The 25,269-nt window shown below is 34.6% G+C and overlaps 2 protein-coding genes across 3 annotated transcripts; one reads left to right on the top strand and one right to left on the bottom strand.

Annotated features, from left to right (window-relative positions):
* Positions 1 to 21: 21 nt before the first annotated feature.
* On the bottom strand, positions 22 to 2,309 carry LOC148312287 (putative RNA polymerase II subunit B1 CTD phosphatase RPAP2). The gene has a single exon (XM_088277590.1). The coding sequence runs from the start codon at positions 2,208 to 2,210 to the stop codon at positions 72 to 74; it is 2,139 nt and encodes a 712-aa protein (XP_088133716.1). The 5' UTR covers positions 2,211 to 2,309; the 3' UTR covers positions 22 to 71.
* Positions 2,310 to 3,080: 771 nt separating this feature from the next.
* On the top strand, positions 3,081 to 22,038 carry LOC148312286 (protein SLC31A2-like). 2 transcript variants are annotated; one of them, XM_088277571.1, is made up of 8 exons: positions 3,081 to 3,213; positions 9,251 to 9,402; positions 10,469 to 10,563; positions 11,923 to 11,988; positions 13,543 to 13,670; positions 15,581 to 15,682; positions 16,336 to 16,444; positions 16,571 to 16,703. In XM_088277571.1, exons 2-7 carry the CDS (start codon positions 9,268 to 9,270, stop codon positions 16,407 to 16,409), a joined length of 600 nt encoding a protein of 199 aa, XP_088133697.1. In that variant the 5' UTR covers positions 3,081 to 3,213; positions 9,251 to 9,267; the 3' UTR covers positions 16,410 to 16,444; positions 16,571 to 16,703. The 2 variants fall into 2 exon arrangements, with proteins under 2 accessions (XP_088133697.1, XP_088133696.1); XM_088277570.1 differs by lacking the exon at positions 16,336 to 16,444 and having other exon boundaries at positions 16,571 to 22,038.
* Positions 22,039 to 25,269: the final 3,231 nt, after the last annotated feature.

The raw sequence follows: 25,269 nt of genomic DNA, 5'->3' as shown, positions 1-25,269 counted from the left end.
AAAACTCATAAAGTGGTATTATATAAGTATTTAATTTAAAAAATAATAATATACATGATTTTATTATATTTTCATTTGATTTGCACAGTCAGTTGTGTATCATTACTGTCAAGTAATCTATCAATGTCAGTCAGCCACACGATGAATCTGTCCAAGTACCCGCCATCTTGCTCATAGCTCATGAGCAGAAGCTGAAGATGTCTGTTGGCCATGTCTCTCTCCAGAGCGTTCCTCAATCTAACATCTCGTATTGACAACAACTTGATAAATATCATCACGATCATGTTCCACTGAGCCGGCTTGAATACAATGTTGTGGGCTTGCAAATTGAAAGTAGCTACCAATAAACGGACATCGGAACTCACTTCCTTGGGGGAAAGTCCTAAGGATTGTAAAAGATCTGGTAATACTTTGTTCAGACTGTTTAAAACAATTCTTCGTCTCAGAGCGTGTTGAGCTGTTTTGTCGACTAAAGGTAGGTTGGTCGTGCCTTTATTCTCAGTGTCTGGTTCTTCTACAGTTTCTACGATACTTTGTTGCTTTTTAATTGGAATTTCCATTTCTCCTTTTAAAAATGCTCTTACTTTAATATCTAAGCGTTCGCTCTCTTCTTGAAGCATCGAATAATGCGGTAAAGGTTTCAATTCCTTGGCCGAAGTTATCTTATTGTCAAACTTTCTGTCTTCTAATTCTAAGAGATTCAATTTCCTGCATAAAAGTTGATACTGGTCATAAGAAGTCGATTTATAGAACAGTCCGTTGGCCACGTTGTTCAAGTGTTCTTTAATGCATTCCCCTTTGTCTTCCACCATTTGCTTGACTTTGACATCACCAAATAAGAAAAGCATGGTTTCCAGCGTAAACCATTCTCCTAAACATTTTTCAATGTGAATAATTGCAATAGAAATAGGAGTGGATCGTTTTTTTGGCACCCTTTTCGATTTTGGTAATTTATCCTTTTCTCTTACTTGGTTATTTACATTGTTTTGTAATTTATCTTTTTCTCTTACTTGGTCATTTACATTGTTTTGTAATTTATCTTTTTCTCTTACTTGGTCATTTACATTGTTTTGTAATTTATCATTTTCTCTTACTTGGTTATTTATGTTGTTTTGTAATTTATCATTTTCTCTTACTTGGTTATTTACGTTGTTTTGTAATTTATCCTTTTCTCTTACTTGGTTATTTACGTTGTTTTGTAATTTATCCTTTTCTCTTACTTGGTTATTTACATTGTTTTGTAATTTATCCTTTTCTCTTACTTGGTTATTTACATCGTTTTGTAATTTATCTTTTTTTCGTACTTGGTTATTTATTTCGTTTTGTAATTTTTGCCCGGCGCTTATGATCGGATCCATTCTATTTTCGTGTTTTCTCTCAAAGATCTCCCCGAGAATTTTTCCTTGTAAGTTTGATTTTTGTTTAGGCTTGAGTTTAGATTCGTTGACTATGTTTTCTTCGAATTTGACTGATTTTTTCGGTTCATTATCTGGAACATTTTCAGGTTTGTTTTCAGCGGGTTCTTTTTTAAAATTTACTTCGACAGGCTCTTTGTTTGCATTATCTTCACTTTGAACTTTACTTATGTCAACCTCGACAGATTCGATGACAACATTTTTTCCTTCAGAATGCATCGAAATTGCGGTGAGAGAAGCTTCCGTAAAATCGAGGAAAGAATTAAATGTACTTTCAGAAGTTTCTAAGCTAACTTTTTTAACCAGAGATAACTCCACTTCTTCTCCGATGATTCCTTTCGTCTCGTGCGATAGTAATTTGAAATCTGGAACATCTTCCTTTTTTCGGAACCAAAGAGGGCTGGTTGGGATTTGATCTTTGACAAATTCGGAGGCTTTATAACAAATATTACTGCAGAAGTTCTTCCTGGTTGTTATATCGTACACTTTATTCGTCTTACTAGAAATCACGTATTGCTGAGACGGTAGTTTCTCAGGAAGTTTTTTGCTACACAGAGGGTATCCGCAAACTTTAGTAATTGCTCTTTCTTCGTTAATATCTTCGTAATGACTTTGGCCAATACTCGGCAGGCTCATCAGGAATGAAGTTTCCGTAACATCGTTTTCAAGAAGAGAAATGACAACAGACTGAGCGATCGCTTCGCAGTCCCGCTTTTTCTTAAGAAAATATACAATTTCTTCCTTTGTCATGTCCTCCACTTTCGGAGGTAGCTTATTTTTTTTAAATGCACTCATTTTGAAATAGATACGTTGAGTTATAAAGAAGGAAACGTGTACAAAAAAACAATCAACCGAACGCGTACTGTCAGCGACACTTGCTTTTCTTTGACATTTGATTTGACATACAAAAATGACGTTTTCGTTATCTATGATTTTAGATACTGGTCAAATTCATCTATGCAAATAAATTTAGTGTTGTAAAAGATGAATCGATATATATATTTTTTTGCCTTCCAAGGGAGGCAAAAAGTAGACTTTAGCGTCATGTGTAGTAAATAAAAAAATATTATAATAAATTTTTTGGATGGGAGAATATAAAAAAAAAATATTCAGACATTCGTATGACACCCAAAAGAGAAAAAACGCAAAAGAAAATAATTTTATTTACTACGATTAAAATTTCAAAGAGAAACATGTAAAAGAGAAAATAAAGTAGTGGAAATAAACGTAGTTCAACAAGACATAGCTTCTTATTTTCATTTATCAACGAGTAATTTATATTTCAAGATTATTGTTAAAAATTTCTTTGCTTTGTCTCGTATGACAAATATCTAGAAGCTCCTTTAATCAAACATTTATTTAATGTACGTAGAGAAAAAAATATGGTTGATGATGATGGTTTGGATATAAAAAAATGCAAATTAACGGCATTAGATAGTTACCACGTATTTTGCATGAAAAAAAATCTGGAGAATTCCTGGGGTTTTATATAAAACTGATGTTGATCACTACACCTTTTTTATTTCCGACGAAACCTATTCTACAAATAACTTTGCTGAAGTATATTTAGTATACAGTCTTTGGTCTTCTATTTGAAATTTCTATGGTTTGTTGTTATCTCTAATTTTCAATTTCCTTTTTCTATTCACTTTTCTGTTGACATATCCGATATCCGTATAGTGAATTTATATACCTGATGAACTCTAGGATGACTGATAATAATGGTTATTTTATTTTCTTATATAAAAGTTCAATTTTTCAGTTACGGTTCTAACATCAAATTGGTCACAGAACAAAGGTTCGTACAATACATGAATATAAATACATTTTTATATAGTAACTAAAAATCATTTCCCTTCATGCAACCACAACTGATAATCACTATTGGTATTATATGATAGGCTATTGGGATTTTATTCGTAATACTTATAACATTTTTTTAAACAATGTAAATTAATTGGGATTATCATAAAATCTCCTATTATATTTATTGGGTAAATTACCAATATGTCCACTATTTTCATTTTAGAGATTTGTTATCTTTTCTGTGTTTTATAAACATGACATGTTTTCGTTACGTTTATACTATATGCAATACTTATAAACAGTGAATAATGGTAACCCCTTTATGCATGTTTTGATAACACCTATCATCTGCTATAAACAGTTAATGATTGAGTACTGAGTAAACTGGAATGAATATTGCAATTGCACAGTGAGTTCCCAATTTAAGTAGAGGAAAATATGTATGAAGACAGAATGAGAGATTGGTTGTATTTATTACATTTAGTGACAATTAATTTAAAGAGATTGTGTTCTCACAGGGATTTCCTGCATCGAGGATACATTTCATTATACATATGCTTATTAACACATTGGGTGCTGTATACCGTAATGACTGGGGCGTATACGCCCCAGTTGTGTACTTCTAGCATTCCCCTGGGTGCAGAATATGCGCTAGGCGCGTATTGCTGATAATAAGCCAAATAGCCTAAAAGTATCATTGCATAATTGAAAGTATATCTTTACAATATTTTATCTCAGTGTGTAATGAATGAAAAAAAAATTACAAAATGTATTAATGAATGTATAATTTGCGAGTGTAAACTCAGCTTTAGTCTCCTTGACGACGCATGTTTATACTTGCTTGTCTCAAGTGAGTATAAACATGAGCCACGGGTGAATACTACACACAAAGAGAACAGTGTATACTTGTATCTACAAAACGAAATTCATATTTTTAACACATTGTTTGCGGGAAACGCTTAAAAGCATATGTTTTGAATATTGAAAGCATGAACTTTGTGGATCATATATTATTTTGAGAAATAAAAATACTTTGTGTTTTCCATTTTCCAATCCACTCACATTTTTATTAACCAACTAGTTTCGGCAACAACCTGTTGCCCTCTATATCTAAAATATGCTTAAAAGCATATTTTACATACTATTGGTAGAGAGCAGGAGAGGCTTATAAGCTTCCTATTTGGTTAGTTTTGGTAGAGTACAAAAAACATTGTACAGATCGGAATTAGATTTGCGGTTACTTGTGAGATACTTGTAGTAAACTGAGGGTCGGGCGGCAGACTGTCTGAGTATAATTTAGGCCGGGCTGAGTATAATAATTTATTTCATCAACATGAAAAAACCGCCCGACAACAATGTGTTCAAATAGTAATTGTTGGCAATATATTGAAAGCAGTTAATGTGTAAACCATGGATTTCTGGCTAGCGACTTTAACCAGATAACTTTCATTATCTATTTTTGATAGCTCTATTAAACAAAGGTTCATTATTTATTGAGTTTGTTGAAAATGGAAGCAGGTTATAGACCTTTAACACATAATACTTAAAGTTCACTTGTCAAAACATAATATATGTTGATTCCATTCTGATTTTATCTCTATATGATCTAGTTCTAGTGTGTTATTGGGTTTTATGTTTCATTTAAATGGGAAATGTGTTCATGTGATATATGCAAGTAATGCATAGTTTGCAATGTGCATGTATGTGCATTGTTGGCAATATATAAAAAGCAGCAATATATGTAAACCATGGATTTCTGGCTAGCGACTTTAACCAGATAACTTTCATTATCTGTTTATGATAGCTTTATTAAACACGGGTTCATTATTTATTGAGTTTGTTGAAAATGGAAGCAGGTTATAGACCTTTAACACATAATACTTAAAGTTCACTTGTCAAAACATAATATATGTTGATTCCATTCTGATTTTATCTCTATATGATCTAGTTCTAGTGTGTTATTGGGTTTTATGTTTCATTTAAATGGGAAATGTGTTCATGTGATATATGCAAGTAATGCATAGTTTGCAATGTGCATGTATGTGCATTGTTGGCAATATATAAAAAGCAGCAATATATGTAAACCATGGATTTCTGGCTAGCGACTTTAACCAGATAACTTTCATTATCTGTTTATGATAGCTTTATTAAACACGGGTTCATTATTTATTGAGTTTGTTGAAAATGGAAGCAGGTTATAGACCTTTAACACATAATACTTAAAGTTCACTTGTCAAAACATAATATATGTTGATTCCATTCTGATTTTATCTCTATATGATCTAGTTCTAGTGTGTTATTGGGTTTTATGTTTCATTTAAATGGGAAATGTGTTCATGTGATATATGCAAGTAATGCATAGTTTGCAATGTGCATGTATGTGCATTGTTGGCAATATATAAAAAGCAGCAATATATGTAAACCATGGATTTCTGGCTAGCGACTTTAACCAGATAACTTTCATTATCTGTTTATGATAGCTTTATTAAACACGGGTTCATTATTTATTGAGTTTGTTGAAAATGGAAGCAGGTTATAGACCTTTAACACATAATACTTAAAGTTCACTTGTCAAAACATAATATATGTTGATTCCATTCTGATTTTATCTCTATATGATCTAGTTCTAGTGTGTTATTGGGTTTTATGTTTCATTTAAATGGGAAATGTGTTCATGTGATATATGCAAGTAATGCATAGTTTGCAATGTGCATGTATGTGCATTGTTGGCAATATATAAAAAGCAGCAATATATGTAAACCATGGATTTCTGGCTAGCGACTTTAACCAGATAACTTTCATTATCTGTTTATGATAGCTTTATTAAACACGGGTTCATTATTTATTGAGTTTGTTGAAAATTGAAGCAGGTTATAGACCTTTAACACATAATACTTAAAGTTCACTTGTCAAAACATAATATATGTTGATTCCATTCTGATTTTATCTCTATATGATCTAGTTCTAGTGTGTTATTGGGTTTTATGTTTCATTTAAATGGGAAATGTGTTCATGTGATATATGCAAGTAAGACATAGTTTAAAATGTGCATGTAAATATTACTACTACCATCACGCCGTTTCACCGCAGGGGTAGGCAGAGAGGATGGAACGCCACACTCTTCTGTCCTGACATACACTCCTCGCCTCCTTCACATCCATACATCTAGTCATACATGCCCTCCGATTACGCAGACTTTTGACACCGCCAGATTTTAGGTTCTGATTGATCTGATCGTGCCAAGTCTTTTTCGGTCGTCCACGTTCTGTTTTCCCTCTTACATTCGCCACATATATTTTCTTAGTCATTCTCTCGCTATCCATTCGCTCCACATGTCCATACCACTGCAAAGAGCACTTCCTAATCTTTTCAATTATTCCTCGTTCAGCCTTACATTCCTTTCTTATATCGTCGTTTTTAATTCTGTCATACAATGATTTTCCACACATTCGTCTGAGGGAGCGCATTTCAACAGCATTCACTCTGCTTTCATCCTTCCTTTGCCATGTAAATATTGCTTTTCCATATAGTTGTTTGATTATCGCGAGTGATGTTCATATGCTGAAAATTTTCTCTTTGGAAGTCTATAACGTTGAGTATTCTCATGATATTTGCACAATACTAACACTGCATATGTAATATTTATGTAATATGACCCACTACCAAATATATTTTTGATAGTGAGTCACTCCTGCAATGCTCATAAAATCATCCTATACAACAAAATTCATGTAAAATACAGAATTTTTTACAATTTTTTTTGTTTTTAGGATGCTACGAATTGTTTATTTTTATATTTTTAGTTTGTATATTCAATTTTAAGTTATAAATTAGTGAAATGTAAATGAATGCATTCACAAACAATAACACAACTTATATTGGCTACTTCTCATCAATATTTCATATAATTAGTGTTATTTTTTTATACTACATTAGCAGCAACCCTACAGGACATTACGCTCCCTGTGGATCATGAAAGCGATCCTTGCAAAGAAGCTGTTCTTAGATAGTCTCGCAAGAGTTTTTGATTTATAAACTTAAGTAAGAAATTAAATATATGTACGATGAGAGTAAGGTGAGGATCTATAAGATCTGCGTAAGACCGATCTTGACATACGGCACGGAAACAAGAGCCGACACCGCGAGAACAAAAAGCCTTCTTAGGACATCGGAAATGAAGACTCTAAGGCCTAACACTTCGCGACAGAGTTAGAAACTCAGAAATAAGAAAAATCTGCGATGTTGAAGATGTTGTGCGATGGGGAAGAGAAAGAAGACGTTTCTGGAGACATCATGTGGGAAGAGCGAGTTGGGATCGAGTGGTGAGGATAGCAGCGGACAGCAGCATAAGCGGGATCAGACCCCCAAGAAGACCACCTAAACGATGGAGGGATAGCTGGTCTTCCACCTCCCAGGAGCGGACCGGACTTAGACCGGACTTAGTCCTAAAAAAAAAGAAGAAGAAATATATGAAAACAAACAATAAATAATTATTTGTGGTTGTGCCAAGATAGCGGATGATAGTGTAATATAATTAAACAGACACTACTCTTTAGAGAAATATACTGATAAACTATTGGAGATAAGATAATACTCCAGGGACAAGTGCATGAAAGTTGTTTTAAAACATATAATAATAGAACAAAATAAGATATTTAAAATTGTATGAAAATGTAAATCTACAAGTTTCTTGAATGCTTTTTGCAGATACTTTGTGGCACATTTTATAAACTTTAAATATAACAACTTTGTTTTTAACCACTTTTTATTGGTACATTTTTTGTCCAACCGGTTTCGACAAGAACTTTGTCATTATAAGGGTGAAATATGTACTCGTTTTATAAAGTGTGCCACAAAGTGTCTGCGAAAATCATTTAAGAAATAATATTCATTTATTTTCTTTTCTATGTCATGAACTTCCTGGCAATACTGATCGAAAACCGGTTTCAAAATGCCAAAATCATTAGAAAAAACTAAACAAGTACATGTTTAACCCTGATGATGACAAGTTTCTTGTCGAAATCGGTTGGAGGAAAAAGTACCGGTAAAAAGTGGTTAAAAACAAAGTTATTATTGATATGATATTCAGAGAAGAGTGAATGCAGGGAATAGAATAAATGGTGCTTTGAACTGAGTGATTGCAAATTAAAATATGTCTATGGAAACCAAACTAGCAGTTCACAACAAAGTGCTGGTACCGACACTGATGTATGGAAGCGAAACATGGAACTAGCATAGGAAGGAAGAAAGCAGAGTGAACGCTGTTGAAATACGTTCACTCAGACGAATGTGTAGAAAATCATTGTGTGACAGAATCAAAAATGAAGATATAAGAAAGAAATGTAAGGCTGAACAATGGATAATTGAAAAGATTAGGAAGAGTACTTTAAGGTGGTATAGACATGTGGAGCGAATGGATAACGAGAAAATGACTAAGAAAATGTATGTGGCGAATGTGAGCGGGAAAACAGAATGAGGACGGCCGAAAAAGACCTTTCACGATCAAGTCAATCAGAACCTGAAATCTGGCTGTGTCGAAAGTCTGCGTAATCGGAGGGCATGTATGGATGTGGAGGAGGTGAGGAGTGTATGTCAGGACAGAAAGGTGTGGCGTCCATCCTTTCTGCCTACCCCTGGGGGAAACGGCGTGATGGTAGTAGTAGTAGTAAAAGTTTAAATGTGCAAGATTAAAGAAAACACTTGTTTTTATACCACTTGAGTTTTATCAAAGACTACTAGTTTCAGAAGCTAAACTTCCATCATTCAGGTCTGATAATAACTTATTATTCAGACCAGTGTCAGTTATTATTCAGACCTGAATGATGGAAGTTTAGCTTCTGAAACATGTAGTCTTTAATAAAACTCAAGTGGTATAAAAACAGGTGTTTTCTTTTATCATTGTAACATGTCTTACCACAAAGTTAATGCCAAAACAATCAATAAAATAACTGTGCAAGCATTGCACATGTGACTTTTTCATTTGTCGTTTGATTTTAGATAAGTAAAATATAAATATCCATTGTTGTCAGGACGGCCAAGATCAACGATGCACGATTCCTTCTGGTGGGATGTCAACCTCGGAGATTTGCTGTTCTCCGGGCTGGCCGTGGAGAATGTCACGGCCATGATCCTCACATGTCTCGTCTTCGTATGTCTGACAGTGGCATTTGAAGGGCTGAAGGTAATATTCTATGTTAATTATAGCGTCTTTTAGTTTTCAGAATTTTGTACTTATTTTTTTTTTTTTTGAAATAAAGAAACAATTTTCTTATGACGAAATTTCGCAACACATCACACACATCTTATATTGTTTTGAGAAATAAAAAGACTTTGTGTTTTGATCCACTCACATTTTTATTAACCAACTAGTTTCGCCAACAACCTGTTGCCCTCTTCAGGGTTTAATTTATGACTAAACCCTGAAGAGGGCAACAGGTTGTTGCCGAAACTAGTTGGTTAGTAAAAATGCTTTTTATTTCTTAAAATAATATATCAATATGATCCACAAAGTTAATTAATGCTTTTAATAATCAAAATATACCTCTTATTTTCAAAAATTAAGTTTGTGGTACTTGTGATATCCATCATGATTAAACTAAAAGGAAAATTAAGATTACCATTCATGAAAAAAACAAATTCACAAAATTATTAAATATGCAAAGGGTTAAAAATGTATGATATGATGTCTAAAAGTATGAAGAATGAAAGGAAGCTTAAACTCTCGCTTGCACTCCTTTCAACAACGTCATATATCAAAAATCGTCAATTTTCAGTTGTGCATGTTTTCGGAATGCCCAGAAATGTACTATATCCCAGCAAAAGCGGCATATTTTTAACTTAATATTTACCCACTACAGGGCAGAATGTGTTGTTTTTGAATTTTAAAGAATAAGGTATTGTTTAATTATTTTTTTAAATATACTCTTATATATTTTAAAAAAGAGAAAAAACCTTCAGGTTTTACATAAATCTGTTGCACAGTAAAAAGTTCAATAAGTGGCTTGATATTTATTATTCATACATTCTATTATATTTTTAAACTTTAAAAACGATATCCTGAAAAATCAAGTTTTTTGATATATGACATTGTTGAAAGGAGTGAGCGATATGTGGTTTGTATGTTTTTTTAATCTTTCTTTTGTTGTACTGCAAATTTTCCTTATTATCAAAAGCGCTCCCTGACTTCAAAAAAGTTCAAAACCACTGCTCTAAAAGATAGTTATGAAATGGATAATGTACTTTTGAAGGTCCTGGAGTCCAAATTACGCAGAGATCATAACAGCCGAATGAGAAAGGCCATGCAAGGAGCGTGTTCAGAGGATAGAAACAATCTATTGAGGAGGTATTTATCACACATAACAACAATAATGTAGAAGTGACTCCCGGAAAATGCAAAACATCAATCAGGGAACATGGATTATGTTTAAGGAATAATAATTTTTCAGTGTTCGCTCACCGTTTGGTAGATGACAATCACACATATATAATAATAACATAGAAATATGACACAGAGGTAGTCGCAATAGACCTAATATGGTTGCAGTTGACCTCTAAAAAAAAGCTATAATTTGAATCAATAGAAATTTATCCGCCTCCGTAATGTAATGGTCAGCTCGCTCGGCTACCGTACTGAAGGTCCTGGGTTCGATTCCCAGGGGGGGTCAAATAAATATAAGTGATTTTTTCACTTTAATATTTATTCAAAATTACCCCGGACTGGTACCTGAAGCGAAGGGCTTATCACCTTTCGTGAACGAACGTGTTAACGATCAAGATAAAACTGCATTTATATAATGCAGTGCCCTATGCACCATCGGGTGCGGATGAGGGTTTGAAGAAGAAGAAGAAATTGATAAAAACATAAATTATAATAAATCCATAATTGACCAGTGAGAGAAATGATTTTGTGATATAAAATTGTAGTTCCACCAAGAAATGTCACTACAATACTTAAATTATGACTTTACAAAGACTGATTGATTGAATGCAGGCCGTTTTACTATCTATTATAAGTATAGTCTATTTTTTTTTGTGTGTATATTAGGTTAAAATGATTAAAAACAATAAAAAATGTATTAAAAAAAACTCCACCAAGGCACACAAGGTGGCTTGGTGGGTCTCAAAATATATATATTTTTTTAAATATGTTGATATTTGTGATTTAAATAAATGTATATCGTAGAACGGGGCTACTTGAACTTTGATGTGTCACTTGAGCCCAGTACAAAAAAATTAATCTGTATTTGGTCTACAATAATAAACATATCAACATGGTTCATTGTTTCCCTGACAGGTGACACTTATTGTCACGATACTTCGATCGATACCACAATCTAATTTTTTTTTTGTACTGGATGGCAAAAGGACAATGGCTGAGGATTCGCTTAGTCTTCTCATTTATATTGACTTTTTGTTAAATAGTCTAAGGTTATTTTATTTTATTTTTTAAATTGTACCGTAGAATGGGGCTTGAACTTTCGACGGTACAATATTTAAAAAAATATAATAAATAACCTTTGACTATTTAACAAAAAGTCAATATAAATGAGAAGACTAAGCGAATCCTCAGCCACTGCTTCGGCCATCCATTCATATATTATAATATAATATCCGAATATTTAGTGTGTCTATTTCCTGTTGCTTCATTCCCTGATACAATGTAGAAGTAAAAACTGTTTTTTATTTTTATATTTTACTTCAGATTGAGAGCTGGTACCAGCAGCGATGGTCAAGCATCACCCACAGCGTCGGGCATTCTCAGAACAAGGTGCGTTTTAATCATTTGCTTTACTATCCACTTTCAAAGATGTAGCTTGTGCACTCGTTCTAGTCATATTTTGTCTTTTACGGCTTTTACTTCTGTAAGGAATGTGGGTACATTGGTGACAACAACATCCCGCAATCCTGTATATACCCGCATAGTCTGACAAGCGGCATTCTAGATTTGTCTCTCCTAGAAACCAGTCACTCACTTAGAGCTAGCTACCTAGCAAATAAACGTAGAATTAAACCAGGGCTTTTTACCATGTAACGTGGTGGAACGGTGTTCCGGCACCTTTTTCACGGACAATATATATATTTTTTAATTTCCAAAATCAGTGAGACAAAACAATGTTTACGCTTACGTAATTACAATCTTTATTTGTGTAATTCGTCAAAGTTATTAAATATGGTATTGTAATAATATTCGTCCGCCTCCGTAGTGTAATGGTCAGCACGTTCGGCTACCGTTCTGGAGGACCCGGGTTCGATTCCCAGGGGGGGTAAGAATAAATATGAGTGATTTTTTCACTATAATATTTATTCAATATTACCCTGGACTGGTACTTGAAGCGGAGGGCTGATCACCTTTCCTTCATGTGTAAACGATCAAGATAACACTGCGTTTATATGACGCAGTGCCCTATGCACCATTGGGGTGCGGTTAAGGGTTTTACTATTATTAATTTTTTTTATTACAAAAATGTTAATAATATTAGTATATAACCACTCACCGAGATTTTTATGTCTACCGGTTTCGAGACGTACCCGTCTCTTCGTCAGGACAATCACTACCACAGCATGCAAACAATATCACCCTTCACCACCATAGCACCATTTACACACTTAAAACTACACAAAATGTTTAACACGTGCGATTTTCGGTCGACCCAAAGACCAACATGCACTAAATGTTTCAGCACAAACATGCGTTACGAGCCGAGGTTAAACATGCGCTAGGATTAAACATATATATGTACCAGCTTATATACTCGTAGGATGAAAGGATATTTTTTTTTAGTAAATAGCTTGACATGAAGTGAGTTCCGATACCTTTTTTGTTTAAAAAAAAACCTGGAATAAACCAAAGTTAAAGAACTAGCAGTCTTCTCACCACATGACAACTTCCAACCACATTTGAAACAAATAATTATTGCACTGTTCTTTCCTCATTTTACTTTTTGATATTTCATCAAAGATGAAGAAGAATATGGAAGTCTGGGCATTTACGGGGCTTACGACCGTCATAGGCTGGTTTAAGTGATCACTTTACACACGTGTAACATTCACCAATTCTACCTCACTAATTCTTCTTCAACAAACGACTGTAGGCTGTTAATCACAAAACACGTCCAACATTCACCAATTCTACCCGTTATTGACAACCACACTACTCAAATTCTTGGAAGTTCTATATATACGAACCAATTTAGAAACCTTGTTCATGAATCACTAGAACTTCACTAGAGACATCTATTGGTGAGATGTAAAATTTTTGTTTCCTCATTTGTTTGAAATGCCCAAAACATATTCTTGATTTTAATATATATATTTTTTACAGATGTGGAATAATAGCCCGTCAAGTTCTGTTGTACACGACAAACATCAGTTTTAACTACCTCATCATGTTAGTAGTTATGTTGTTCAATGGCTACCTCTTCTTGGCTATTGTGCTAGGCATCACCATAGGTAAGATTTCTTCTTCTTCGTATGCCTTGTTAGGTCCCCCCAATGTCGGCGATCACTCTGGCAAAGGCGTATGTGTCATTACTTGTGAAAGGGATCCGAAATAGAGTGTCAATAATGGTTGAGCGGAAATGCGATGACTGACCATTCTCTGTTAATGTCTTTGCACTGTTCCGTGTCTGTCTGCTGTGCTGGTCGGGGTTGTGGGCGTCTCTGTACTGGCCAGCGTCGGGTCGGAGTCGGATCTAGCTGACTAATTGAACTAAATACTAATCTGCCCTTCACTGCCTGCACCCCTGGTGCAGGCAGTGAAGGGGATTATATGTAAAGGGAAATAAAATAAATTTGGAAAAAAACTAAATATATAGTTGTTGTTTTATTATAACTAAATTTACAATCAAGCGATGCGCTACTTGCTTCCACAAGGGTCATAACCCTCAGTGATGAAAGCTAAGACGGAAGAGAAGAATTTACTATTGAAAAATTCTCCAGTATCCCAAAAAAACTTAGCTCATGACCTCAGCATGGCAACCGAATGCAGTGTTATATTAACTGCGGCCAGTGGTAGTTGTTATAGTTAGTTTTCTGATTTTTTTTTTATCTTGTATGTCATTTTAACTCTTACCACTCTGTAGGCCAGACATTCTGGCCCGTATGATTCTATAGGGTTATCCAATAAGAGGTTTCATTTTGATATTTGAAAAAAACTGGTGTATTTTAAGATAAATCAATGAATATTTATTGCATTGTTAAGAGAAAAGTATGTGATTAACGATGGAAAATGATATCAGCTGCAGCACCATATCCTTTTTATGAAATTTTCCATGACCAATTCGCACATTTTCGGCTGTATGTCCTCGATAACTTCACGAATTCCATCTTTAAGGTCTTCAATCGATTGTAGAGCATTGGCATAGACCTTATCTTTCACGTGGCCCCAAGGAAAAAAGTCTCAAGGTTTTAATCACAAGATCTCGGGGGCCAACTGTGATCACCTCTTCGAGAAATAACACGGCCAGGAAATTTTAGTTGCAAAATTGCGATTGTTTCGTTGCTTGTGTGGCACATAGCGCCGTTTTGTTGGAAATAAACGTCGTCCACATCAATATCTTCCAATTCCGGCCATAAAAAATCATTAATCATAGCTCGATAGCGCAATCCATTCACCGCAACAGTTGCACCAGCCTCATTTTCGAATAAGTAAGGTCCAATCACACCGCCAGCCCAAAAACCGCACCAAACAGTGACACGTTGAGGGTTTCGATTCTTCATATCACCAAGTTGTCCCAACAGCTCAAATTTTTTAACAAGTTTCACTATTGCTGGCCGAGAAGGCGCTTCATGACGATCAAAAAGTGCTTTAGTTTCGCGAACTGTGATTGCAAAGTTTTCACCATTTCTGTAATGAATTTTAACAATTTCAATGCGTTGTTGAAGCGTGTATCGTTGCATTTTTATTAATCGCGTAGTTTTTACTTGTCAAATGTCAAAAGATGACAGCTTCAAAAGTGGCAGCTGCCCAGATAGCGGGCTATTCAAAATGAAACCTCTTATTGGAAAACCCTATAGTAGGCAGCTCCGTGGGCCACAATGTCTGGCCCGGCGCAGGTATAACTTTAATCACTGATTTCTCTATCACCCAAGTATATTCTACCAAAAATATTTCAGATAAATACAGTTAATCTTAATTAACATGGATGACCATTCGTATGATACGAATTGCCAGACAGTGTCCCAAAATTAGGGAACCAAAACATTTATTTTATTGGCAGAAAAACGTCGTATTTTTTTTATCTGAGTAGCTGATCAGTTATGAAAAAAAATGGTCAGAGTGGAAAGGGTTAAAGGTGTTGACCACTTTTTACAATAGTGTTTTTTTTAAATTTACATAATTTTTTCCATGTCATTTGAAGGTTATTATCTATTTGGGCACATATCCACAAAGTACAACATGGAGAGTGTTCGGGAGAAGGCCAAAGTGGTTACCGTGTGTGTCCCGGAATGTGAGGAGCCCGGTGAGTTGTGTTTCTTATCTAAAACTTATTTTAAAAATTTAAAAGAATCTCACCCCATAATTTGTTAGTTATGGGGTGAAATTACTGCCTGCACATTTTTGACACGCGCTAAGAGTGTCAGAAATGATGACTCTGAGAAGCATATCTGGCAAGAGTCTACGAGATAGAATAAAAAATACTGGTATAAGAGAAATATGTGAGATCGAAGATGTTGTTAGTTGGGAAAGTCAACAAAAAAGACATGAAATTTGTCTCTTCTACTTCTTTAAACCCTTATCCGCACCCCTATGGTGCATAGGGCACTGCATCATATAAACGCAGTGTTATCTTGATCGTTAACACGTGAAGGAAAGATCATCCCTCCACTTCAGGTACCAATTGGATAAATATTAGGGTGAAAAAATAACTTATATTTATTTGACCTCCCCTCTGGGAATCGAACCCGGGACCTCCAGAACGGTAGCCGAGCGTGCTGACCATTACACTACGGAGGCGAAATTTGTCTATTCACATAAAAAAAAATTCTTCCAACTATGTTGCCTGACTAACCAGGGTAAGACCCTGTTTTAAGTCAGAAAATTAGTATGTATTTATTTTTACTTGTAATAGTTGGAGTATTTGCTGTGTTTAATAATTTTTAGGAAATCTTTCAGGTTCAAGTCATGTCTTTCACATTCTTTTAGCGTCCTCCGTCTTTCTGTGGCAGATCTTGAACGTCGAAGAATAAAACGCGAAGTTTCTGTACTGTTTGCATATTCCCAGGTCGGTTGATAATATTTCAAGCATCAATTTATGCATACTAGATCAGTACCAGCCTCATTCCATAGATAACAAACTCATTCTATAAGATTCATAGAGAATTAATATTTTAATTGTTTATTATTCTAGATGGTTCTACGCCGCCATTGCTCCAAGGAATGGGGGCTTCAGTCAACAATCTGTACAACTGTGAAGCGCGTGCTCAAACGGAAAGACTGCTGGACCAACCCGATCAGGGAGGGACGTGCAGTCAGACGCAAGACAAAAGTTGCTGCGAATCCGGCGCAAAGAAATCGAGTGATATTTCCAAATTAAAAAATGCCAAAAACAGTTCTGCGACCGGTAAAAGGTGTTGCGATAGAAAAACATCTCGGAACGATAATGATGAGACCTCCGCAAACGATGATTCAAATGTTGAAACTGTGGAAGTTGTCGTGGAAAGAAGGAGTGAATGTTGCAGCGATGACAAAAAACCTAGTGCGGGAGTTTGTGCTGCGAAAAATGCCAAAAATCCTGATGTTTGATATCAAATTATTGTGATAAATTCATGTTTAAGGACTGTGGTGCTGATATTTGAAGAAACTGGTATTTTATTATTTGCTGGTGTAAGAAAGTAAAGCAAATTTGTTTTACCATTGCTTTATTGGATGTACAATTATTTTTTAAAAATTATTATATGTGCCAAATGTAAGGATAGATGCGAAAAAATACTGGATTTTCGTTCCTCAGTGAAAAGTTATGCATATTTTGAGTGTCTGTCACTTTTTCTGAATTTGAGCATGTGTCATATACACGCAAGTAAAAGAAATTTGTTATTGCATTGCTTTTTTTGGATGTACTATTATATTTTTAAATTATTAAATATATCAAATGTAAGTATAGATGTGAAAAAGAAATAGATAGTAAAACTTTTGTGTATCAATGAAAAGTTGTGCATATTTTGAGATATTGAGTGTTTTAGTCACTTTTTTTCTTTCACAATTTGAATTTGAGCATAAAGTGTCATTTACATGCCATTTCACTTAGCCAGGCCATTTTCATGACTATGACGAGCCAATGGACTCGTGTATTAGGCGTTCGAAGACAATGAAACGTTCTTGAGACATTTTTAAAGACAATTCGTTATGCTTTCGAATTTTCGGAACCAGTATCTTCCCTCACAGTTGGGTATACGTGTTTCTAGCCAGTTAACGAAATATTCACTGCCACTTTTGCGTCTCATCTGTCACCAGAGGTATATGAATAGACAATTAATATCTGCACAAGGACCTACATAAATAAATTTTTAAAAAGTAACTGGACAGCCATAAATGACTACGCTGGCAACATTAAACATCAAGTATATTATTACGGGGCTCGGGTATAGGTAATAATAACTCGTAATTAGGATGCAATCGGTTTATTCAACAGGTAGCCATGACAGTACAATGACAAGTGTGTGCAGTCTTCCCTGCCTCAATCTCATAAGGGATAATGTAAACATTCCCCGCGTACACCCCGCCCTGCCCCTAGCGGGCGCTTGGGGTCATAGTTCGTGTTGCTAGAATTATTGCGCCGTAACAATATAGTGAAACAGATCTTGTCATTGGAATGACTTTAAAATCATGCCTTGAACAAGATAGCCTTTATAAGTTTTTGCCTAGAATATTCACTCACGAATTACATGAAATTATAGTAACTAAACATAAAGGATAAATCCAGTCATGAGTATGTATAGGCTATAAAACTTATAAAGTTGAAGCCTAAGTAGTGCCCATGATAAGCAGTATTGCATAAGCTCATAAGTCACTTGGACGTCAGGTAATTGAAAACATTGGAATGTCTTAGTGGAACGGCATCGCAATTATCCTCGTGTAAATTTGTGCATTTAATTAACCGATGATTATTATTATATTTCTAGTGTTCTTTTTAAATTAATTTAATATTATAAATCAACCAAGACATTTGTTACCTTATCATATATTTTGCCTAGATTATAAATTTTGTGTTTTTTTACAAGTAAAATAAGAATTTTAAAATGCATCAATTTATAATCGACAAGTATTAATTTTATTAATTAGCAAATATATTATTATAATACAAATAATTAGCAAATATATTATCGTCCGCCTCCGTAGTGTAATGGTCAGCATGCTCAGCTACCGTTCTGGAGGTCCCGGGTTCGATTCCCAGGGGGGTTTAATAAATATAAGTGATCTTTTCACTCTAATATTTATTCAATATTGCACTGGACTAGTACCTGAAGTGGAGGGCCGATCACCTTTCCTTCATGTGTAAACGATCGAGATAACACTGCGTTTATATGAAGCAGTGCCCTATGCACCATTGGGGTGCGGCAAGGGTTATATTATTATTATTAAATATATTATTTTACGACCACCCAAAGAGCACAAGGAACAATTTATTAAATAGAAATATTTTTTGTTAGTAAAATATATACATTTTTATCATAAATAGTATAGCAAATTTATATCTTTATCAAATAATTTTATATTACGTTTTATTCATGTGTTTATTTTAGTCAAATTTCATATTGTAATGATACCTTATCACAACCAACTTCCAGAGCTGATTGAAAACTTTTACTTGCAATTTAGTGAATTTTTAATGAGTGCATTTTTGTTAATTGAAGAAGTTCTCAATACATAATTGTTTTTTTTTTGGATCCATGACAAAAATATTTAAGCATAATTTAAATATTATATGAATTGAATTATTTTATATTTAACATTTAATATACCTTGTATTTGCCAATTCCAATGTTTATTAAAATCTATTGTGGCAAGTGTTTCGATTCATTCAACATCATTATCATGTACCGTATATAATGATATTGAAACAGAGTTTAATAAATATTGGTATTTACCAAGTAAACGTTAAATAGAAAATTGATAGATACTAACCACAAAGTGGCTGGCAAATTAATAAATTAAATGAATTCATGTAACTAAAAATATTCATTTTTATTTTTAAATATTATTCACTTTGGCCATTCTTTTTTCCCTAAAAATTTGTGCGGTGTATTAAAAAATATATCTTTATTGTGATATTCCGTGTATTCAAAAAGAGCTTTGAATACTCAAATTTCGTAACAAATTAGATGTATTAATAAATTGAACTGAAAATTAGTTATAGTAGCTGAAGAATCAAAAGAACATTCCTTTAGTTTATGTTTTACGTTATTGTCCTATAATTAAGGCTAAACTTGTATTATTTTCAAAATTTTTGAGTGTGCCCAAATCCTTGTTCACAAATCTGGGTTTCCCCGCTTATTTTTTACATTTTGACATCTCAACATAGATGAAAAAGAATGTGGATATGGGTATTTACAGGGGTTATGACCTGTCTGCTAAAGAAGGTGGAACTGTGGGTATTTCAGGGTTTATGACCTGTCATGGGTTGGTTAAGTGATCACTTTATTACATGTAACATTCACCATTCTACCCATGATTGGCAACCACACTTTGGAACTCCTATATATAGATATGTCGACGTGCCCTACGTAAAGTTCTCTAACTACATTTTTGTCAGTTTTGGGATGTTTGGTGTATGTTATCAACTGACTGTTATATATAAATACAAACAAACAAATAAAGCATATAAAATAAATTACGCCTAGTTTTCAGGCGTATAAGACGGTATCTATATCGAATTTTTTAAATGAACTGAACTCCTAAAACGCTAATTGATTAATTTTGACAAAGCGTATAGTTTTAAAGTGATTTAATACATTATTTTAGCGTGTTTTTGAATGTATAATACTAGTTTAGAATTTCAGATAAAACCGTTAATTAATAAAAAAAATATATGTTGAAAAAATCTTCTAAGCTCTCTCCTGTAAAGTAACAGATTTGCAGATAGATTACGTAGGGGCCGTCGATATGTAGAAGTTACAAAATTTTCAGTTGTGTGGTTGTCAATCATGGGTAGAATGGTGAATGTTGCACGCGTGTAAAGTGATCACTTAACCAACTTATGAGATAAGCCCCGTAAATATCCACACTTGCATATTCTTCATAGATGTTGGGATGTCAAAATTGTATTTATTCTTATCTGTACAAAATAACAAACCATATTAAGAAGTGCCATAGTCCTTTTTGAAGTATTAAAGTATCGTAATAAATTTTTTAAAGTAGTCAGATTGTCCGCCTCTGTAGTGTAATGGTCAGCACGCTCGGCTACCGTTCTGGAGGTCCCGGGTTCGATTCCCAGAGGGGGGTCTCTAATAAATAAAAGTGATTTTTTCACTCTAATATTTATTCAATATTACCCTGGACTGGTATCTGAAGCGGAGGGCTGATCACCTTGCCTTCATGCAATTAACGATCAAGATAACACTGCGTCGCTACGATGCAGTGCCCTATGCACCATTGGGTGCGGATAAGGGTTAGAGAAGAAGAAGAAATCTATTATTATTGCGTTGATATTACTGTGAGTCGTTTTATATGATATTTGATAAATGAAACCTTTCCTTTGTGTATTGTTTCACAACCTAGATAACACATGTATTGTTGTCCTATGGGCGTGAATTGAGGTTAGCGTCAAAGTTTTTGGGGAAATGATGTTCTATAAAACCCAATTATTAGGGAGAGATTTAAACAGACAAAAATGACAATAAAAACCTAAAAATTAAGGTCAAGCATAGAATATTTAATTTTTGTAAGAACTCACTCACCGTGAGGCTAAATTTGATTTATCTTTGTTGTTATTTTGATGTTGTTAACTGTTTTTTTTTAACTTTTCAGTGTCAAAATTTAGGTAGGCTTCATTGGATGTCTGTTCCTTAGTGATCATATATCGTGGGTATACTGGCAAAAAATGTTACTCTTAACATCCCCGTTTAAATAATCCCTGTTATTTAAAGCTTTTTTAGCCTGGAAAAAATGCCCGCTATCGAACTCAAAGTTGAATTCACTTTTAAAACCACATAAATATGACGTTTCAAACTACTTAGTGTATGTTGCCAGTCTAAAGAATGTTGAAAACTTTATAATACTGCATCTTTAAGTCAAAATTGCATAATTTTGAGTTGACGTTTTTTGACAGTACACTGACGATATAGAAAATATTTTGTAAATTAAAAGTATTGTTAATTATTATGATATGGTAATACATATCGCTCACTCCTTTCAAGAACTTCATAAATCAAAAATCGTCATTTTTCAGTTGTGCATGTTTTCGAAATGCCCAGAAAATGTACTATATCCCAGCAAAAGAGGCATATTTTTAACTTAATATTTACCCGCTACTGGACAGAAAGTGTTATTTTTGCATTTTGAAGAAAAGGTATTGTTTAATTATTTTTTTTAATCTACTAAATATTTTTCAAATGGAGAAAAAACCTTCAGGTTTTACCTTAAAAGATCTGTTGCACAGTAAAAAGTTCAATAAGCGGCTTGATATTTATTTTGAATACATTGTGTTATATTTTTAAACATTAAAAACGTTCTCCTGAAAAATCAAGTTTTTTGATTTACGACGTTCTTGAAAGGAGTAAGCGATATAACACTCTAATAATTTTCACTTACCGAAACCAGTAGTCATGAAGCAGTGTTTCTAAGTGGTATTACACAAAATGAATGATGAATGATAAGGAGAGTGTTATATAAAGGGTCCGCCAAATAACTTTTTTTTTTTGAATTTTCAACGTGCCACACAGCCGAAGTTTTTTAGTTTTTTTTTTATAGCATTTGCTATAAAAAAAAACTAAAAAACTTCGGCTGTGTGGCACGTAGCGCCGTCCTGTTGAAACCAAATGTTGCCAATATCCTCCTCTTCAATTTTTGTAAACAAAAATCCGTTCAACATGGCCCGATAACGATCGCCATTGACTGTAACGGCCACTCCTTGCTCATTTTCAAAGAAAAATGGCCCAATTATGCCTCTGGACCAAAATCCGCACCAAACAGTGACTCGTTTTGGGTGTACCGGCTTTTCAATGTATGCGTGCGGGTTTTCTGTGCCCCAAATACGACAATTTTGCTTGTTTACATACCCGCCAAGATCAAAATGAGCTTCATCCGAAAAGATGATTTTTTTGGCAAAATCGGCATCTTCTGTAAGTCGATCGCAGGCCCACTCAGCGAAGCGAAAACGCATTGGATGGTCAGTTGGCTTCAACTCCTGAACCAATTGGACTTTGTATGGCGTCATACCAAGGTCTTTATGCAAAATTCGTCTCAATGATGTCTCCGAAATGTTCAATTGTTGAGAACGACGGTGAATTGATGTTGATGGCGCTTCACGCACACTTTCTGCCACAACATCGATATTCTCGGGTGTACGCACTGTTTTTGGCTTTTCACGCTTTGGTTTATCGATGAGGATGCCAGTTTCTTTCACTTTTTTCACAAGATAACGAACATACGGAGCTGACGGTGCTTCTCTTCTTCCAAAAACCGTACGCAATTTTCGCACACATTCTGCAACATTACCATGATTTTCAAAGTAATGTCGCAATATTTCCCAGCGTTGTTCAAGCGTATACACAACCATATTCGCTCAGCGGAAGGATAAAACTAATTATCTGTCAAATCAGACATGAGCTAAGTGTTACCATTCACGAAATAAGCACTAGTTGAAAAAAAAAACTTTAGATGGCGGACCCTATATAAAAGAGTTTAAATATTTTTTGTAGGTACGTAATTTGAAAGTCACAATGTAATATTAGATATAGAGCTTAAAATTATATCATATAGAAAACTTGGCATGATCAAGAATTTAAAATACTTGAAAGTGGTCGGGACAAGAGTTGGAATAATCTGCAGGTATCAAGGCTGCATGTATGTGTAGTGCGCTAGGCTACCATGCTGGAGGTACCGGGTTCGATTCCTAAAACTAACTAACTAACCATCACGCCGCTTCCCCGCAGGGTAGGCAGAGAGAATAGAGCGCCACACCACTCTGTCCTTGCAAACATTCTTCGCCTCTTCCACGTTCATGCATCTCCTCATACATACCCGCCGATTGTTACGACTCCTAACCTGACCACTTTCAAGTATTTGGCATACCTGATCGTGCCATGTTTTTCTCGGTCTTCCTCTGCTTCTTTTCCCACTAACATTCGCCTCATAAATTTGTTTTACCGTTCTTTCCTCACTCATTCGTTCCACATGTCCAAACCATCTCAACACACCTTTCTTAATTTTATCGATAATGCTTATCTCAGCTTTACATTCCTTCCTTATTTCACTATTCGCACATCTATCATACATCGTTTTGTCGCACATTCTTCTGAGAGATCGCATCTCGACTGCATTCAGTCTACTTTCATCCTTCTTTTGCCAACTTTTGGGTTCGATTCCCAAGAGGGTAAAAATAAATATTTGGGATTTTCAGTCTAATATTTATTTAATATGACCCTGGACTGGTACCTGAATCGGAAGACTGATCGGCCTTCCCTTCGTGTGCTTCTATACGATGCAGTGCCCTATGTACGATTGGGTGCAATAAGAGTTAGAAGAATGTATGAAGAGTAGAAGATTGTTTGTAAAGACAGATTGGTGTGGCGTTCTATTCTCTCTGGATCGCATGATGGTTAGTTAGGTTGTTAAAATAATATCCTCAAGGGACTTGCACGTATTAGCAGTGTACAACTTACATAAGCTAGTATGAATACCATACGGTTATGCAACCCTGAGTGCCTTGGTTGCTGCTATTTCCTTTTTCTCTCCTATAGTAGTATCTGCTATTTCCTTAACCATTTAGCATTAAGTATGAGCTTCTTCACTTACATCGCCTGCACCCCACCAAACATATTCCACTCCATGAATCTGGAGTGGTGGACTGATCAACACTGCCTTTATACAATTGTGATCGAATCATCACCGTGTTGTTTCTATGCAGTGCCCTATGCACCATTTTGGTGTAGATAGAAGAATTTGTGTAATGATTGCTTTTTTTTAAGAATTTATGTGATGAAATTGTTATCAATCAATATATCTATGAACTGTTAACATATATTTGTGTGATAAGTTAAATCATATATTTGTTCTGAATTTTTTTAATAAATGAAAAAATATGTTGATCTGACTTTTTATATAAAATCCAAGGGAACGACTTATTTTTAATTTAAGTTTTACTAGTGAATAACACTATTTCTACTAATAGTGGTATTTACTAAGTAAAAATTAAATTAAAAATGGATAAAGTGACTGCCCAATCAATTAACACATTAAACGCCATGGGGGGCACCGGTGACCTCGCCTGTGTTGGACCGCAGCGCCATGGGGGGCACCGGTGACCTCAATTAAGAGCTATATTCAAAATGCTTTGACTATGGAACCCATCGTCAAATCAAACAATTAAATAAAGTAAATACATTATAATTTTAAAATATGTAAATAAGCGAAGAGAAAAAAATTGTCATTTTCAAAATTGACAAATTTTAGTATTGGCGTTTAACGTGTTGATGAAAAAAGGAAATATTTACGTTAAATATTACAATGCCCCCATTTTCACAAAAATATTAAATTAAAGGTGGAGACTGACCGGAGCACTTCGTCGTAACGTAACATGTTACGATGCGAGCATGAATGCCTGAAGGCAGTCAGTACAGCGAGCCGAGCGCTCCATCCATAGTTTCGGATGCTCGGTGACGCACGCCGCGAGCGATGTTACGACGAAAGGCTCCGGTCAGTCCCTACCTTTACAAATGCTGTTTGAACCACCTTAGCACATGGTGACACGCTAAACTTTGTGCTCAAAATATCACGGTAATATAAAACTTCATTCTGAAAACACAATAAAATTTCAAAAAAAGGATCATCGATAAAAGAAAATGAAAGATAAGAAAAGTTTCTCTAGGAATTGTTAATTTGTGACTCTCA

Source organism: Brachycentrus maculatus, unplaced genomic scaffold (genome assembly GCF_059751285.1).
Source record: "Brachycentrus maculatus isolate JH-2025_06_01 unplaced genomic scaffold, ASM5975128v1 h1tg000046l, whole genome shotgun sequence".
Classification (NCBI taxonomy): Eukaryota; Metazoa; Arthropoda; class Insecta; order Trichoptera; family Brachycentridae; genus Brachycentrus; species Brachycentrus maculatus.
This window is presented reverse-complemented; position numbering and strand designations above follow the sequence as displayed.